Genomic DNA, 19423 nt, shown 5'->3' on the forward strand with positions numbered 1-19423 from the left:
AAGAAAAACAGGGGGATTTTTGCTACCCCAGCTTCTAATAACTACAGGCTCTTGCTGTTGGAACAGGTTCTGATGTATTATTGTAGCAAATTTTTATGCGTACAGACTGACTTCATATGCATTGCTAGTTTTCCTCTGCATTAAATTTTCTCCTGAAACATAGTTCCGTCAAGCAGGAGAGTTATTCTTTCTCCTAAGCATATTTCTTTAGAAGTCTTCCTGCTGCTATACTTCTGGTTTTGTCTGTTGCATGATTTGGTTTTTGCAAAATTCACAGGGTGTTTTATGAACTTAGTAGTTATGAACTTAGTAGTTATAGTTACTAGGGAAACACAGAAGTAATATAAAGAAAGAAATATTACCGCTTCAATTAGGAAATGAAAGATAAATTTACTCTGCACAAAGTTGGAGACTTTCACAGGATAAGTTGTCTAAATGAAGTGTGACCTTCTGGAGCTTACACAGCATGGAGGTTTTCAGCTAGAGCAATACCTTGAATTTCTTCATTATTTTTTTGGCAAATAGTAATTGTGGAACTGAAGTACCTGGGACGGTAAGGTAATTTGAATCTAAAATTAAGTTCTGAGAAATTTTAAAAAGTGTCTTTCCTGGGAGTAAATGAATGTCTGTTTACAGTATGGCTAAATGCACTGTCTTGTTATATGAAGTGCAATAAATACCATAGTGGGCATAACTACACTTAAATGAACTGCACTTTACTCCTTTTGTTACCATAAAATTGTAACTAGGACATTTCTCATGTATCCATTGAACTTTTACAGCACTTTAAAAAAAAATACAGTATGAAGAGTACATTTTTTAAAAAGAGTAGAATTACACCTACGTTATTAATTTTTAATTTGTTCTTCTCTCTTCTTTGTAGATGTCCAGAAATATGATAAAGGACAGCTCTACTCCGTCTTCGCGCTGACTCAAAATGTGACCCTGCTCTTCCTCTTCCTTTCCATTTTTCTGCAGAACAGAAGTGAGAGTCCATTAAGCATCAGGAAATGGCACTTCAGCCTTTGGGAGCCGAAATACCGATATTCTAGACTTTGGTGGAAAGAAGGCTAGATGTAAAGATTATATACATCTTTTCTTAGTTTTGCTTAATCTTTTGCAGTTGAGAAAACAAAATCCCTCTCCTGAAGGGCAAATAAAAATAATTGTAAAGTTTTAATTGTCAAGTGCCTTCACAAAACTCAGAAACAATTAATTGCAACATATGATTTCGTAGAAAAAAAAAATGTAGTCTTTCAGAAAATGAAATGGTAATTACTGAGCAGAGGTAAGCATCGTTAGGAGTAACCACTTAAAGTGCCCTTAAGGTGTTCCTACTTTCACTTTTATTTCAGGGAAAGAAAAAAAAGTATCTCTTGTGGTGTACTTTATAAAAACAAAGAATCTGACTTGTACTAGGCTTCCATTATGTCAGAATATGCTAATTTGCAAGACTGCTCATTAGTAATATCCATTTCTTACATTCACACATTTAGATTTCCCACCACATGGTCACTGGCGTAATCACTTGATGCATTCCTTGATGACATGAAATCCATTAAGCGTAAAGACTGAACACTGTTTTGGAAAGGTTTGTGTTTTTTCCCTCCATTCAGATGTCTGTAATTGTCAATCATGGGATCAGATTTTGTTCTTGCCTATACAGCAGTACATTCAGAATAACTCCAGTGACTCTGATGGAATTACAGTGAATTGATGCCAGAGTAAATGAAAGCGGACATTTTGTGATGTGTCAGGATTAAGAAAAAAGGAATTATGGGAATAAAGGAAGAAGCTGTCTGTCAAACAGGTTTAATTAAAGTCAATTCAATGCATACAAATTAAGGGGAAAAAAAACCCCCAAACCAATTAGCAGAGCTAGAAATTAGCAAGAAGAAAAATAGCTACATCTTGAAACCTGCCTAGAAAAGCAAGAAAGCTTCGAATTATACAGGACTGGTGTATTTTTAGCTCCACAACACGAAACCATACATAATAAAGAGCCTAGGAATCTAAACTTTCCAAACTTCTCAGTGAAGAATATTTTATGTAATTCATGCAAGAGCGCTCTCCAGTTGAGAGTTTTTTACATGTCAGTAAGGAGGAGAAGGGAAAAAAAAAACAAAAAAGAAAAAAAATAGGAAGGAAATAAGGTTACACTGCAAAATCAAATAGCTACTCAAAAGCTGGAGGAGGCAGATGGAGAAGCTCCATACTTCCACATCTCCAGCTTGGGTGCCTGCAGGTGGTTTGAAGAGCTACAACACATACAGGTGTCAGCTACAATGAAGAAAGGTAAAACAAAAGGACTATCTCAGAAAAAACTAAATTCATGCATTTTTCAAATTTTCATCTCTCAATTATCAAACCATTTAAAACTCAAACTCAATTTAAAAAGTATTCTTAAATTCTGGTTGAGAGAAAAATGTTTATCTGTTTCTCTGAACAAAAATGAATTTAACTCTATTGAACTGGGTCTCTGCTGTAGCAGTCTTTGTCATACAACTTTGAATTTCTCTTTAAAACTATTTACAGGCCTCTCTTTCTTCCCTTTCTTAATCTAAACTGCTGTATCGGATGAGACCATTCAGTTTATTTCCTTCCAAAGTAGTCAAGAAAATATGCCTCAGATCTGCTATGAGGCAGGCTGAGAAAGTGAGCAAATATCTTTCCCAAGTTTCTGGCCAGCAATGCTTTCAGGACTTGTTAGCTAAAGGCTTTGTCCTCGTGAGGTCTCATATCTGGTATCTCTCCATGTCTTTAGCCTCCAAAGCACAAGATAGCCCATTCAGGAAGGTGGTAGATAGAACAGCCTCGGTGATGTGAAGTGCTGCGAGACCCACACTGAACTGTGTTGCAGAAAGCAGGCATGGTGTCTTCAGGTGGAATTTTTTTGAGTGCATCACCAGAAATACAAGGCTCTTCCTGTGTGGAATTGGAGCTGTCTGCCTCTGGTCAACCTTGAAGGCCTTCTCTACCTCTCCTAAATCTCCTGTGTCTTTTAAGAGATATCCTTTTAGCAGCTCCTTTTTTTCAGAATAAGATGCAACCTTTAAGAAGTGGATATACAACTGCTCGATACCATGGTGTAATCAATCCTTCAATTTTTTTTTAGTAACTCCTAACTTCAGATTTGCCTTTTTCTTACATGCTGAAAACTGACCTGAAAGCTGTCTGTAACTCCATCTCTTCTAGCCGGACCTACAGGAGGAGTGCTCAACACACAGCCAAAGAGAGCCCATCGCAGCCTGTCTGTTCCTGGGGATCTTCCTTCTCAGGACGGCTGAGAGGGCGACAGGAACCAGCTCATGGCCCACAAAATCTTCCATAGGCACAAGCAGGCTGCATCTGAACACCAGCCTGCTCGTCCTGGGTGTCCAGCCCCATGCTTGGCTATAATTGCACAGCTATAGGAGCTTCCTTGGAAAGTAAATCCATCACATATAAGCAGAACCATCATAATCTTCTTGTATAGTGGACTCATGCTGTCTACACTGAGTAACTCTGACATGACCCAGAAGCATTATGCTCACTCTGTAACAGACAAGCTGTGGCATGAGAGAGACCATGAAATGCGTCACTTCCCAAATACCACAATAAGCTAACCTGCTCTGGCCAGAAGGTTGTACACTACTGACAAAAAATGTCTCAGCCTCAGTACTTTTCCTCATTTTTCACAGCATTAATTTGTTCTTGTATAGAATCATCTCCCAGTCTGATCATGGATCATTATCACAGAAAGTTTTCTATACAAGTGTGCATGGACACAAAAAAGAAAATTAATATCTAGCATTTTATTCTTATTACACAGGACAATCCAAGACATTCACCTGTTTTTACCTAAACAATCATAAAGTTAGAGAACAAGTAAAAGCAACCAGCACCTCTCCAATTTGACCCAGAACACAATATATTGACAATATGGGAATGAGGTAGCGAGGAGGAAGGTAGAGTAGTCTGAGGGGTAGTCCTGGAAACACACCTGAGTAACTTATTCACAGAAGGTATTTCTACCAAAACCCAATGTGACAGTTATCCTAAAGGCTGGGAGGCTGCAGACTTGAACCTCTTAGCAGTATTTCTGCAATTTTTTTCACTACTTTTTGTACAGTAGCCATTGAAAACATAGAGTTCACCACTAGGGACAAGACCATAAACATTTGCTGCATTTTCACATCTTCACAACCATATTAGCTCCATGCTCAAGTTTATATTCTAGCCCCAGCTACTCAATTGTCATTGCTGTCCTGTTTGCTTGCCAGGTGGGGCTCTTAGGCTTAGGGTAAGGTTGATTCAGACACATTGACTATCCTCTTCATACAGTATAAATATGACCATCTCAAGTCATGAAGTGCAGCAAACCGGACTGTCCATGTGGGCAAAAATAGGAAAGATAGTATAGATATAGTTATCTTTAAACACTTGGCAAGAAAGAGTCCTGGAGGAAAACATTGAGCTACAATCAGATAGCTCCAGATTTATATGGACAGTCAACCCTACAGTGCCTGCTAACAGGAAAAATTATTTTTTTTAGGTTTATTTAACAGTATAGTGTATACTTTTATAAACAGGTTTGCATAAAATAATCAGATGACTTCTTAGATCTTTTGAGGTCCAGGAGGAAATAGGAGGAACAAATATGTAAAATTTTTATTCTACTAATATTTTACTCAGAAGATTGGATAAGTTGGAAGAGTAGCTAAGGATATTTTTATTTATTTCATTGTTTATAAAGCTAAAGTCAATCATGAGATTGGTAATGCCAGCTCCCACCTAAGAAAATTTATCGTAGAAATAGTAGCCCTCTGAATATATCAACTAGATTTCCTTTAGAACAACAAAAAAAGTGTAGAACAGGACAAATGAACTTTCTTCATTGCTAGGAAGTATCCAGATATGGACAGACTTGAAGAGATCTATGATGCTGCTCCATGTACACACTGGAGCACTCTGAAAAGGTGTAGTAACCAGGCTAACACTGTGGCTTTAAACTACTGCCAGCTGGACACTTGCCTTCTCAAAACACAAGGGGAGTGGCATATTCACGTACCCACATGATCTCTACTGCTGCATTCTGAAATCAAGCAAGGAAATAAACCTCCTCCACTACCTTTCCTGGATATTCCTCTAGGGTGTCCTAACCCAGGCTCTTGGCCCAACCGCACAGTGAGATGCTGTTACCTGGGATATCTTATAAGCACAGACATGTTCCTTTCTGATCCTGGGATCGATGAACAATTATTAAAGAATTTCTCCATCATTTATTAATCTTACAACTGTATCTATAAAAGGCTTCTTGTAAGAAGTGCAATCAGGATTTTTAGTATAAGTCCTTTTAGTACAAGCCTTGAGAAAACCTCATTACTTGCAGCATAGGTAAGGAAAACCACTGCAGAAAGTTTGATCTTTACATAGAAATGCATGAACAGCCCACATGCCATACATAAATATAATGACATCTGCAGGAAACACAATGCTACTTAGTCATATCCAGTATCATTAACATAAAATACATTTCATAGGTAGTCCTCAAAAAAAAAAACCCCAAGTAAATTCTAAAGGAGACAATTGGGATAAAGCAATGCAAAAAATTCTGAATGATGACAAAAAAAACCTTTAAAAACAGATAGTACAAAAAGCTGGTATGAATTTTTCTAGATGTTTTAAAACCTTTAGCTAACTTTCAGATATTATTCTCTAGGGGACAGAACACTAGCAGTCGTCAATAAAGAGAAAACTGATAAAAGAAAGCCTGCTTTGGTATTAATGACAGAACAAAAGCACTACCATGGGCAATAGGCTGCAGGAGGTTTGTTAGTTACACGACACATTCTTTCTGTCAGCAACAACCAAATATGCACAGAACTATTAGCTGTATGGCAGATCCAGGCTATCCTCTAGCTGCTTTTTTATTCTGTTAACTGATTAACTGATTCAATAAGAAGATGTAGTTAACGCACATACCATCTGAAAAACTGTAAATATTATTACAGAATACTTTTTAAAGGGACCAATTTTACACAAATTAAATTGTATGATTTTCACCATTGTAATATTTTGCCTTTAGAGAAAACTCAGCTTCAGAGTGGCTGGAAAGCTGCCTGGCAGAAAAGGACCTTGGGGTGTTGGTTGACAGCCAGCTTAACATGAGCCAGCAGTGTGCCCAGGTGGCCAAGAAGGCCTACAGCATCTTGGCTTGTATCAGGAATAGTGTGGCCAGCAGGAGTAGGGAGGTGGTTGTGCCCCTGTGCTCGGCACTGGTGAGGCCACACCTCAAGTACTGTGTTCAGTTTTGGGCCCCTCCCTACAAGAAGGACATTGAGGTGCTGGAGCATGTCCAGAGAAGAGCAACGAGGCTGGTGAAGGGTCTAGAGAACAAGTCTTATGAGGAGCAGCTGAGGGAACTGGGGCTGTTTAGTCTGGAAAAGAGGACGCTGAGGGGGGACCTTATTGCTGTCTACAACGACCTGAAAGGAAGTTGTAGTGAGCCGAGTGTTGGTGTCTTCTCCCAACTAAGTAGGGATAGGACGAGAGGCAGTGGCCTCAAGTTGCATCGGGGAGGTTTAGATTGCATATTAGGAAAAATTTCTTTACTGAAAGAGTGGTCAAGCATAGGAACAGGCTGTCCAGGGAGGTGGTTGAGTGACCATCCCTAGAGGTGTTCAAAGAAATGTGTGGATGTGGCACTTTGGAATATGGATTTGTAGGCATGGTGTTGGGTTGGACTTGATGATCTTTTCCAGTCTATGATTCTATGATTCTATGATTCTATGTTTCAAAGAGGCAGAGAAAAGAAGTAATAGTATATGTTACTACTACTGTTTTGTGGATCAGAAAGAGCTTTAAACAGTGGTATGCTTACAAGTTAAGAAATCCTTAACCACATTTTGGGCTGCTGATTCTTCCATCATTAAGAAAAAAAGATAGGCGGAAAAAGACACACCAAGACCAGAAGAAGCAATCTTTCTCCACCTCCATTTTCGTGACTGATGGGTGTACACTCCTAAATACATAAATAAATCTTCTTTTGTAGATGCCAGTATTTGGTACTATCTCATAAAATTCAGAATTGAAAAAAAAGAATCCAAGTAGACACACCTTTCTTCAACTACTTCTAATAGACTGAGATTTAGCAGAAGAACTCTCAAGGTGAATGGACTTTAAGATATTTCCTCATTTATTAATACTACTACCCTCACCCGGGTTTTACCTACAAAAGTTATGGAATATCTTACAATGAAGTAAAATATTTCAACACAAAAATAATTATTTTATAAATGTGTAAAAATAGTTGATTTACCAGCTTCTTACTACAAAATTAGTGAGTCATCTCACAAGGGAGAAAACTGTCATTTTTATTCTGCTACCAAATTTGAAACACATCTACTGATCAAACTGAAATGAATGGCCATAAGTAGTTCTTACAAAACAAAATGTAGTGTTGAATTTACAGCTGGGTCATCACTTATTTTTTCAGCTGTTTATTGATGTGACTTTTATTTCCTGGAACAGGTTGTATTTCCCACAGTGAATGCTAGTTCATGGCAAAGTGATATGCTCATTTATCGTTATGACCAAAACCATAACAGTAATAATACAGAGGATATTTGAATTATTTTTTAAAAAAACTTCGAGCTTAAATATTTCCAATTATTTAAGTCACTGAGAAACTTTTCACTGAATTCAGCAAGTATTAAAGTCTGTCTTTCTGTGCAAGGATTTAAGAACATAATCTCACGGAATCTAAAGGCTTTCTTTTTTCTTTTAATTCCATGAATTCAATCACATAATTCATTTAATGATATTTTGTCTTCCAGAATATCTGATGAAGGTTATTTGTAATCTGAGGTAATCATAATTTCCCAATCATTGATCTTTATAGAAATTAATTTAAAAAAAGACTTGCACATCAAAGAGTTGATGGTAAAGTATAACCTTGCTCACTCAAGTGAAAATAGGGATATATACTCCTGAATAATGTCTATATTGTAATGAAAGCAAGTCTTTTGAAAATGAAGAATCATTTTCTTAATATATTTATCTACAAATCAGATTCAGATCAGTCACCTATAAAGATGTTTTGTGGACAGTGCAACTTCTCCAGAGTTAAAAAGGGGAGGAGGGGGAGGAAATAGCTTTCAAAAAAAATTTAGTGTAAAAACCTAAGACACATAGAAGTTTAAAAAAACCCTAACATCTGTGTATGTGTTTCATGTCATCATTGAAAGGTCCAGAAAATATCTCCGATTGTCTCTCAAGGAATGAGATTTTCAGACTATGAAAGTGACTGGTTATAAACCAAAACTGTTTTACAACCTTAATTATACAAGGTGGGATGGATGTTTGGCAGATGTAAAACCATCTTTGTTACAGCTGGGCAAAATCCACCTCTAAGAGGTCTTATTTGGTGAGTCTTTATAGGACCTCAGAGTTGCTCTGAGAAGCTACATCATGAACTACACTCAGTATAACTGCAGTTATGGATGAATCCTGCAAATGGTCCAAGTCCCCTTATTTCTGTTTCTGAATACAAAGTACACATGCAATAAACATTCTAGTCCTCATGGTCTCTTAATTAATAAAATGTAAGACACCAGGCTGTGTCCAGGCATGAGAAAGTCTTTAAAGAAGTTTCTTCCTTTTCAGATTTTTTTCTATAGAAGGAAGACATTTCTGTGCAAACCCTTCACCTCCTCAAAAAATCCTCCCTCTGTCCCTCAAAAAACCACCTCCACACACACAAATGAAGAGCTCTTCTAATCAAGAATACACATACTAAGCATACTAAGCATAAGGAAGTGTTCAAGGCCAGGTTGGCTGGAGCTCTGAGCTACCTGGTCTAGTGGAAGATGTCCCTGCTCGTGGCAGGGGGGTTGGAACCAGATGATCTTTAAGGCCCCTTCCAACACTTACCATTCTATGATTCTATGATTCTATGTTATTCCCTGTTTCCTCCAAGATTTCTGTTGTCAGTTCTACATAGTTGAGCTGGCCTGGAGCAGAGAAAGCTCGAGGAGGGAGCTTATCAGTGTGTATAAATACCTGATGGGGGAGGTAAAGAAGACAAAGCCAGCACCTTCGCAGTGGTGCCCAGTGAAAGGACAAGAGGCAATGGACACAAAAATTAAATACGTGAAGTTCTGTTTAAACATAAGAAAAAGTTGTTTTACGTTATGAGCACTCAAGCACTGGAACAGGCTGCCCAGAGAAGTAGTGGAGTCTCCATCCTTCATGACACTCAGCACACATCTGGACAAGGTTCTGGGCAACCTGTTCTAGTTGACCCTACTTTGGGTAGGGGGCACTGGAATAACAATATCCAGAGATGCCTTCCTACCTCAACTATCGTGTGACTCTGTGGATAGTATCTATTGAACACATGTTTATAATGATGCTGGAATGAAGTTGACAGAATCTGTCCTGAGGTAATTGTTTTCAAACCAAGAGCTAAAAATTTTCTCAGAGAAAAATACAACAAATAGATTAACAATGGAGGCTAAAGGTAAAATTTTGTAATTAAAAAAATTCAACAGGGGACTTAGCAGTGATTATAATAGTAGAACTCTACAACTATATAACCCAAATTATTACATATTTTCATACAGAGTTGAGATCTAAAAGTGGATGCATACTAACTTAACTTCTTGTTTCCCTACCTGCATTCTTGTAATCTCATGAACTTCTTGCACGTGTCCAAGTGTATTATGGAAAATTTGCATGCAGAAATGAAAAAACACTGACCCAGCCACACCATGTTGGTGTCCAGACTTGGAGTCAGGTATTTTCATTTTAATCAGTTTTCCCTTAGAAGGACAATGGAACTGTTAACCAGTTTACCAAAATGTAGCTCATTGTAAATTAAGATACTAAAATAAATCTCCCATAAAACTGTTTAAGAAACATTAGGAATCATTATATCTATTAAAAAAACATTTTTCCTGTATATTGGAATGGAAAGACCATCAATTTAATTAAAGAGCCCAAATTTAGGAAGAAAACGTGCGGAGCTGCTTTTCACCATAGTAAATTATTATTAAGCAGATGGAAAACAGAGTGTGTATCTACAATAAACTTACAGGTAGTGGAAAGGTATCATTGAAAGCAGATTACAAATACTGAAAAGACGGTAGACATTTAGACATTGCAATTAAATGGGGTGCACAGGTGGGGGAGGAAGATGGTAAATTAACTTGAAAAAAAAACCCAAACCAAACAAAAGAAGCCATATGAGAGTTACTGAAGGTCACAACACTTCTTAAAGACTGCCAGACTTCTCAGGCATGTGTTTTTGCCTTTTTCTTATATGAAAGTCTTAGGAAAAATTCTGCTCTTCCTGTTGGCTGACAGGGTTGATTTCACTGGAAACTCTTATATAGAAGAAGAACAGAAAAAATATACTTTAAGTTTGTATTTAGAATGAGACTTTCAAAAGAAAAGGTCACAGACAACATCTGACATTTGGGCTGGGTAAAGTGAAATCAGGCAAAAAAGTGGACTTTTGCAAGGCGTGTTGGCACAAAGGAGCAACTGGAGTTGTGTGAACAGGTGTGATATAATAGGTAAGAAAAGGTCTGCAGAAAATCGAAGAGGGTATGAACTTCTGAGGTTTGCAAAAGTAAAAACACAATCCACAAGAAAAGAGAGGCCATAAAACCAGGAGATAAAGCTTAGGAAGGTATCATTGTGAAAGTAGAAGGAGAACAAGATTTTATGGAAGAAACAGATGGTATCAGAGGTAGGAAAGAAGTGAGGAAGAGTGAGTCTGGAGAAGACTTTTGGAGGCACAACCAGTGAGAGTGCATTACCATAGAGTGTTGGTGGAACGCCAAAGTGTACCAGGCAGACTTAGGAGAAAAGGAACATGAAGGAATTTTGTTAGATAATCTTTCTAAGGAGTTTAGAAATTAAAGGGAGATGGAATGTGACTATTAATGTTCCACCCAAATTATAAAAGTCTGTTCTGGGCAAAACAGACAAGAGATAAACTGAAACAAAAACATTAATACAACAGCCTTGCTTGGGCAGAAGAGTTTCACACTAGGCATGTTTGTTACCAAAGTTCTCCTTCCCATACACAATCAAATTGCAAGAGATATGCCAAAAAGGCAATAGAAAACTGTGCATAATGTCAATTATCTTATAGCAAGAGCGGACTTTCAACTCCAACTGTATAAGTTATCTGATTTTTGAAAGGACAAATTCAGTAATCTTTGAAAATGTAAAATTATCTTTTTAGCAATATTAACTGTGAAAATCATATCCAGCAATGCCTATCAATCACTTTGCAATGCATGTTAATCACTGAACATTAAAATATCTTTAATACCTATAAAAAACCCACAAATTTTATTTTCTGTTAATGCAAGGTGCATCCTACATGCCTGATAGTAATTGTGGTCTAAGTAAAGAAGAACCATTTACTTCTAGAAGGTAACTTTTCTGAATTTCAGATACTGAGTCAGTTGCATAGATTGTACCAGGAATTCTTTTCTGACAATGATGAGGTGGTGCTCACCACTGGAGGACTAGTGAATCACTCTGCATAGAAAGAATTTGAATGTTACTCACAGTGTTAACATACCATTAAATTTATTTTTATGTAGCTAGGTAGATTTACATAAAATTAGAATGTTGAAATTATTTGTAAATATTTTGAATAAAAGGTTAAATCCTGTTTCTTATCTCACTATATTATGTAAAACAGTGAATTTGGCAAAGACCCACACCAAGGGCTACTTTCTGTTGCCATGATGCAAACAAGTACACCGTAGCATAACATGATTGCCACGGTTTTAAATTGAGTATAAAGGGAGGAAACAAGCAAGTTTCAGGATTGTGCTTTAAAAAGTATGTTGTGCAAGACAGCCAAATGTCAATATTCATGCACTTACAGCAATTGAATGGGCATTTGCTCTACAGAAGTGTGTTCCTCTGTCAGTACGCAGTAAGAAGAGTAAGTGTGCAACAACAAACATGAGTTAAAATCTGCTTAGATTTACAATTTTACATGAACCCACATCAAAAGCTGAAGATCATTTTAATCCATCCTAAAATAAGCAAACAGCTATAAAATGTTTATCAGACAAACAATAGCTGTCATTTTACAAGCAATCAGTAATATATATATTTCAAGTCATTACTGTCATACTAAATGGGATTTCTCACTGAGTATATCCTGAAAATTTGCATCTCTTATAAGGTAAATCATCAGCCTTCAGAGCACAGATGTTTTGACAATCTCTCTTCTACATGGCCCCACATATGATACTTTAATAAACTACTTTCCTAAAACTGTCTTAAGCGTAAAGTTTTCTGTGGCTTAAGGAGAAACTAGGTAAAATATGTTTTATATTTTAACTATTTTACTTCAAGGTGCAGTGATAGTTTGAAAATGAATGTAACGAAAAGCTGCAAAAGGTATTCGTGTACTACTTCAAACCCTCTCTTCAGTCTTCCAGCTCGGAAATTCTCAAATATGTTCAGTGCAACAAGTGAAGAATGCAAAAACCACCCCTCCATTATTCAGGGCTTGAAAAGTGAGACAAAGGTGAAATTATCTGTCCAAATGTGCAGGAAAGGCAGACATTGTTAGCATAAATGTTGATTTAAGAATATTCAGCAGCATAGGGAAACATAATGTTTTCTGTTTTAGAGTACTAAAATGCTGTAAAACAATTCTGAATTACACTTTTTTGTAACTCAAATATAAATATCTTATTTAAAAGCTAATATTTAAAATCAGAAAAGTTGAATACTAATTGTTCTTAATTGTTCCCGTACTTCAGGAACCCATAAGGGGGAAAGGAGTCTTAAGGCCATATCTATGCTGTTTCTGAGATACACTGGGATAAAATGACTATCACAGAGTGAAAAATTTAAATAAATCCCAGAGTAGTATCACATTGGAAAATTCAATAGTAATGAAATTTTATGAAATTAATTTACCTTCTACAGATATTCTTTTTGTAAGCAGTTCCTTTGACACTGAAAAATTACAAACCTGAAGTCTTAGTTCAGTATAGCTTTACAAAATGTAAACCTGGAATAAGTTCACTGCCTTCGATACACAACACAGGTCAATGCTGTCAATGCTGACTGCATAACCTCCACTCTCCACAACCTCCATCCCTCCAAACTGTCTTTGCCCTCTGTTAGCAGATATAGCAAAAAAATTGACCACACTATACAGTCAAAATTATTTTATGGCAGCAGAGAACCATTAGTATAACACAATCTTTTTCCAAACTCATGAGAGAATCTTTTCATTATTTCATTTCAGAAGCAAATAGAAGTGAGAATATATTTCTGATACTATTGAATATTCCTAAAGACATAATAAATCTTAAAATTTCATATAATGTAATGAAAATTAGATGACACAAGAATAGTCATGCTTCTCAACAGGCAAAGTGATTTCTAAAGATGTATGTTCTGCCTATAGAAAAACATGAAAAAATGCGTTCATTCATCTCAGCCATGATGAAATCAGATTCACATAAGGAATGCTTGAAAAGGTCTAGCTATTCCAAAATGTACCTTTGAAATCCAGAAAGTAAATAAGTTAAATTATGGTACGTTAAAACAAACTTAATTTTGAGGACAAAGTCCTCTGTCCTCTGGATTCCATGTTTATAGAATGTGGAGCAATATGTAAATAAAAAGAACTATAGATAAGAACTTCAACAGATTATTTAACCTTCCGTGCCATACAGTAATTTCTTCTTTGGAAATCTAGGAGGTATTTGTATTGAAAAGAAAACATAAGAGAGAGAGTTCACGTAGGTTTGACTCTCAAAAAACTTGTCAATGTTGGTTCTTAGCAATGTTGTTGCAATTCACACAAACCTTCCTTTTTGTCTTCTGCAGCAATCTTCACTTTTGTGTCTGTTATATCTTTGAAAGAGGCCAGAAAGAGTACTACATCTCCTTTTTCATTCTTTATAGGAACAATATCCAGTAGGCACCAGAACGAAGACCCTGCAAGGATAAAGAATGAGTTTAATTCAGACAGCTGTCTTTAAGCAGAGAGAGAAAATGTGAACTACTAAATCTACAACTAATGTAATTCTAAAAAAAAAAATCTTATTTAGGAGTCAATGAATCACAGATGTTGAGCTCACGTAAATCTTTTTGCATCATTGGTTGAAGCTCAGTAATACTGCTTTCTCTTGCAGCAAGGCATTAATTTAGATGCAAAATTTATCTACAGGGATCATTAATAGAGTTTAATGAAGCTGCTTATTCCTTAAACCATGATTTCCTTTGAACTCTCATTTGATGTTCCTTATTTTACTGGAATAGCTTTCACTTTGTTAACTTGACATCTGAAGCTTCCCTGTTTACTATAGAATCATTTTACCTTAATCATCTGACCCGATACTCGTTAAAATCTCTTGACAGAAGACCTGATAGTCAAAGCATCACTCCACTAATTCAAAGATATTTACACTAATCAGATGTAAGACTTAGAATAGAAAATAGAATTGACTCCATGTGTCTCACAGACGATGAGATTTAGAATACCACTCATCACCTGTGAAATTAATACCAGATATCTTCCTTACTGTCTACAATGTTCACCTTGCTAAGACTTAAGTTCCAAAATGCTGAGTTTGATAATATTCTTAATTCATGTCAACCTTTCTCTGCCCACACCTGCTACATAATTATACTGCTTAAAATAAACTGTTATTGCCACTGATTGTGTCACGTGTCCTGTTTGCAAGGTATGTTGTTCAATTCCAATGACATCACTCATAAGTTTGCCGTTAATGCAGACCACTCAGAACAGAAAATAATGAACGCCTAGGTGCTGATAATGCACTGGAAGTATAATACAGATCTGAGCAAACACCCAACATCCCAATCCCATCCATTCTGGGATAATTCAGCCCAGCACCAGGCTTTGATATTTTTCAGGTTTTGAGTATCAACATTAGCTACGACCATCCACAAACAGCCTACTAATATTATTTTTAAGTACTGCTACAGCATTACTTTTTTAGTTTTAAATTTCTTTTTTTGGACATGTCTTTACACTTCCATAATCATGTTCCTTCCCAGCATACTATTTTTGGCATCCATTTACAAGGACAATTTTACTTTAATTCATAAAAGGAAACAGGAATTGTTCCCTGGACCACTGCTGTCACAAATGACTACTGCCAATGTTCAGCAGAGCTCTGGAGATGTCCTTAGGGAGAGCAAGCAGATTAGTGACTTCTCACTCTATCCTCTGTCTTCTGAACTCTGCAGCCTTGAAAATGAACTGGACAATTCAGCTTTCTAATTTAAATTTTCAACTGGAAGTTCCCTGACTGCCTGTTGAAGGCTGTAGGCAAGCATGGGAGGTGAAACAGCAGTTTTCCTTTTGAAGGGCCACCACAGTGCAAGGTCCAAAAGTATACTTCAGAGGAAATTCATGTAGTCCTTTCCATCCTGGTCAAACTTCCCAAGAGGCAGACAGGTGTCTTTGATAGTAATGTTACTAGTTCAGTCATCAGGTAATGCTTCCACTTAAGGTATTTAAAGAAGGGACAGGGACAACAGGGAACAGGAGGTAAGACGACTGGAGAAGGAGAGAAAAGTTATAGGAAGCAGCAGACTGGCTTTATATTGGGTTTAAATATTCTTATTTTGAGCTTGAAGACAGAGCAAGCAAACAGGTGTTTTTAAAAGAATGTAGAACTGATGTCAGAAGCAAGATATTTCTACTGTTCCTTTTTCCATTTTAATTTTCTGTCCTTAACTGATTTTTTTCACAGATTTAACTCTTTTACCAAAACTTCTGGGAAAAACTGCTCAGTGCTGTTACTGTCACAAATGCTCTAGAGAGCCACCACCCTATCAATCTGAAGTGATGCATCCAAAGGGAAGAAGAGTTTAGCAGTTTTACTTTCCCTCTTCAAAATAGACTCACGGTTCCCTACAGAATATTGTAACTCTCAAACTGGCCAAATTCTTTCCTGTAAAGTTACATTCTAACCAGCTGTATTCTAGCAATAGTTTCTGTTGGACAAGAAATCGTTCTAAACAACACCAACAGGCATGATGTTCTCTCAAACAGATGTTGTAATCTCCTCCAGAAGCAGAAGCATATCTCACTATTTTCAATAGTTTCATGCTCTTTCTACACATGCAGACACACAAATTAGTGGAATGCTAATTCTGGAATTGAAATAAATGCTGAATGCTCATGTAAATCTTTTTGCATCATTGGTTGAAGCTCAGTAATACTAGTTTCTCTAGGAGCAAGGCATTAATTTAAATGCAAAATTGTGCTCCCGGAATAAAGTAAAAATCAGCCATTTTCAAACAAACCTAACTCAGTTATGCTAAGAAGCACACCTAGTAATATGATCTGAAACGACAGATTTGTAGGTTTAGGGAAGATATTGTAACATGGTTCATTGTTAGAAATAGAGACATATCCAATTAATGTTTCATGTTTTAATGGATTTCTGATTTTGCATAATCAAAGTGCATTTGAATGCTTTGCATATGAACACTGGTCACTGAAATCATTCCACATCCTGTCATCATTTAATGTCATTTGCTGTTTCTCTTCAACCATGTTTCCTCTCTTTATCTGTCCTCATTCTCCTCCTCCTCCTCTGTAAATATGTCTGAAAATATTTTGACTAAGCAAAACAAATATGGATAAAAAATAGTATGTAACACTAAAGAAAACACATATCCAATACATGCACAGGCTGCTTCTGTCCTGAAGAGTGCCAGGCTGATGTCCCGCATGGTGGAGCTGCCAGTCTTGGCACTACTTGTATACTCAGTCTTCAGAAGTCCTAAGTTGAGCTTGTTGGTTCGATTTTTTGTTTTTCTGTCTTTACTCTGAAAGGAGCAAATGAATATGAAGTACCTTTCAGGACTAGAAATGGTGCTGCTTAGGTCAGGACTAGATCAGTATGTGCTGGCACTCTGTAAAGAACAGAAGTGTGCCATATTTCTTTGTTGAGGAGCATACTTGGAAAAATATACAAATCTAATGCAGTCTGTTATGTATCTTTTACTGAAAGTCAGCATTGTATAATTCTATAAGCCTAAAGAAGAACTTTCTACCCATCAAAAAAGTAGTGCCCTCTTTTGCTACAGTCCTTTTGAGTGCACTCATCTGTGAGCAAGAAATTCCTTCCCTGCTTCAGATGGTGCATACAAAGGTCTTCTGTATTGTCAAGGGTCGTCTATGAAAGAAATTTTTTGGGGGGATATATTTATATACAGACTCTCTTTATTGCTCCTAGCCACCACTCTTAGAGAAAGAGTCTAATCTTGCTCTTCCATTATGAACTGAAGGTTCAAAATATATTTTAATATCCTCAAGGCTTATAGAAGCACATCACAGGAAAGGAGAAAAGAGACCAAATGAGGCATAATCTTATCACAAAGCAATTTGGCAGTAGTCCACCTTTTATGTATACATAAAAAAGAGAGTGCTTTATGGTTACTCTCTCAAGCACCCTTGCTACCTATCCTTGCTCCGACAGCTAGAAGTCTGTCCTCAGACTGAAATCAAAACAAAGGTCAACAGAACAAGGAATTTAAAAGGGAGGTTTTATACAAAATCCTGCCATCAGAATGCCAGCAGCCTTCAGAGGCAAATGTTCCTTTCACCAGAAATAGGGCCTGCTTAAACCAAGGAACAGATTAAGACCACTAGCCCTGTTAATGAGCTGTGTGTACTTAATGCACAACAACACTCCCTCCATCTTTAGTCGTGCCCACCCTAGACAATGCTCAATGAAATACTCAGAATGGAAATCTTCGGTGTATATTTGGGTGCTGCAGAGGTACCATAACACAGAAATGGAATGGGTTTATTGACAACCAGCTTCTTTAGTTCTTTAATAAGATCATTAAATTCCGCATCTATCTCCTCAAAATTTTAATTGAGCTTTTCTGCAGTGTCTTCTTAGTCACAAAACTTCCTATGAATTACTTAGAACCAGTGATACTGATGCAAACCTGTGTTCTCCTTTTGCTCTAGACAGTCTGGCAGTAGTTTTGTCCAGGCAGACAAGCTTAAGTCTTCCTTTTTTTTTGCTGTGTGTCAACTGTCAGTGTTTATATGCACTTCCAGATCTTCACTTCCTCAGGACTTTTCTTGCCACACCACCCTCCAGACAGACATCAAGACAATTTATATTGCCCCTGCCATTACTCAAGGGAAGGAAACAAAAAATGAAATTTTTGTGATTCATCTCCACCTCTCTGTGGTAAGAGGAAGTGGGATTAAGATGCAGAGCTCCTTCACGAAGCATCTGCATCTGCAGGTGACATACACTAACCAAATGAAATGTTTCATAAGCTATGAAACCAAGCACCAGAAGAAAAAATAGAAAGTGCAAATACTTTTCAGAGTAGATATACAAGTCTTGTGGCGCAAAACACTCACTCTTCAAGTAATAATTGTCATGATATATACGCATAAGAGGGCAGAATTAGGCTGCACAAGACATCATAAATCTGGCACGTATCTTTACCTTTCAGTACTGGACTTAGTAAAGTAAATGTTCTTTTAAGCAGATGCAAATGAAACTTTTAAAAAATATAAATTAAAAGACACAACCCTATTTCCAGGGATTTATTATGTAAAAGACAAAGACAAAAATATTTTCATATAGATAACGGTAATAACTTGTCAATAAGGTTGATGATAAATCTTCAACATTACAACACAGCCTCATTTACAGAGTTACTAATTGTTAGCAAAATAAACCTGCTGCTGGCTACATGATACTGCCAGAGAAGTTTTAGCCTGATAGTTTCCGTTTCTGCACTGCAGAAAATGTGGACTCCAATACTGACAGATCAGAACGCCAAAGATTTTGCTTGGGAAAACCACATTGGCTCTTTCATTAGCTTATCCAAGATTCTTGGTGTCACTGATAACATTTGATTTTGAATGTTCTGTGGTTTTGACAAGGTGTCAACATTTTGCTGAGGAGAGAAAAGTGCAAAGAAGAAAGCAATGCTTTTAAAAAAGTGCAACTGAACTAAACAGAAAGTGAATGGAGCTGAAAGAAAAAGGTATTGCTATAATAGAACACTTTCTTTCTTGTAAATATAACATCTTTGACAATGATCAATTAACACATCTAATGCAAGGTTTCGCTGTTTTAAGCAAATAACCACCTCATTCTTTTCCATCATCTCTGCAGAAATCATCTGTATGTATGAACAAAATCTAACCATTTTTCCCCTGAATTCTGCTACTTTAGATGACAGGCTGTATGCTACCTTCTAGTGACAGTCTTTCGTCTGATGATATTGCAAGAAAACTACTAAAAACACCTATGGGTTATCAGGTAACTGACTTTCATGGTCACTAACGGTTGTACTAACACTTTCATAGGAGCAGTAATGAAAGCTAAAGAACTTGTTTATCCAGGTTCTGTATGGCCAACAG

At 36.8% G+C, this 19423-nt stretch overlaps 1 protein-coding gene across 1 annotated transcript in view; it reads right to left on the reverse strand.

Moving 5' to 3' along the window:
* Window positions 1–19423, reverse strand: part of KCNH8 (potassium voltage-gated channel subfamily H member 8) — a 196507-nt gene that overhangs the window by 101840 nt on the left and 75244 nt on the right. Inside the window, exons 3-4 of the mRNA XM_009938801.2 lie at window positions 13846–13977; window positions 845–972 (exon numbers count right to left, since the gene is read on the reverse strand). Coding sequence (XP_009937103.1) covers window positions 845–972; window positions 13846–13977 — 260 coding nt within the window. The remainder of the gene's footprint in view (window positions 1–844; window positions 973–13845; window positions 13978–19423) is intronic.

This window comes from Opisthocomus hoazin, chromosome 4, assembly GCF_030867145.1.
Source record: "Opisthocomus hoazin isolate bOpiHoa1 chromosome 4, bOpiHoa1.hap1, whole genome shotgun sequence".
Lineage (NCBI taxonomy): Eukaryota > Metazoa > Chordata > Aves > Opisthocomiformes > Opisthocomidae > Opisthocomus > Opisthocomus hoazin.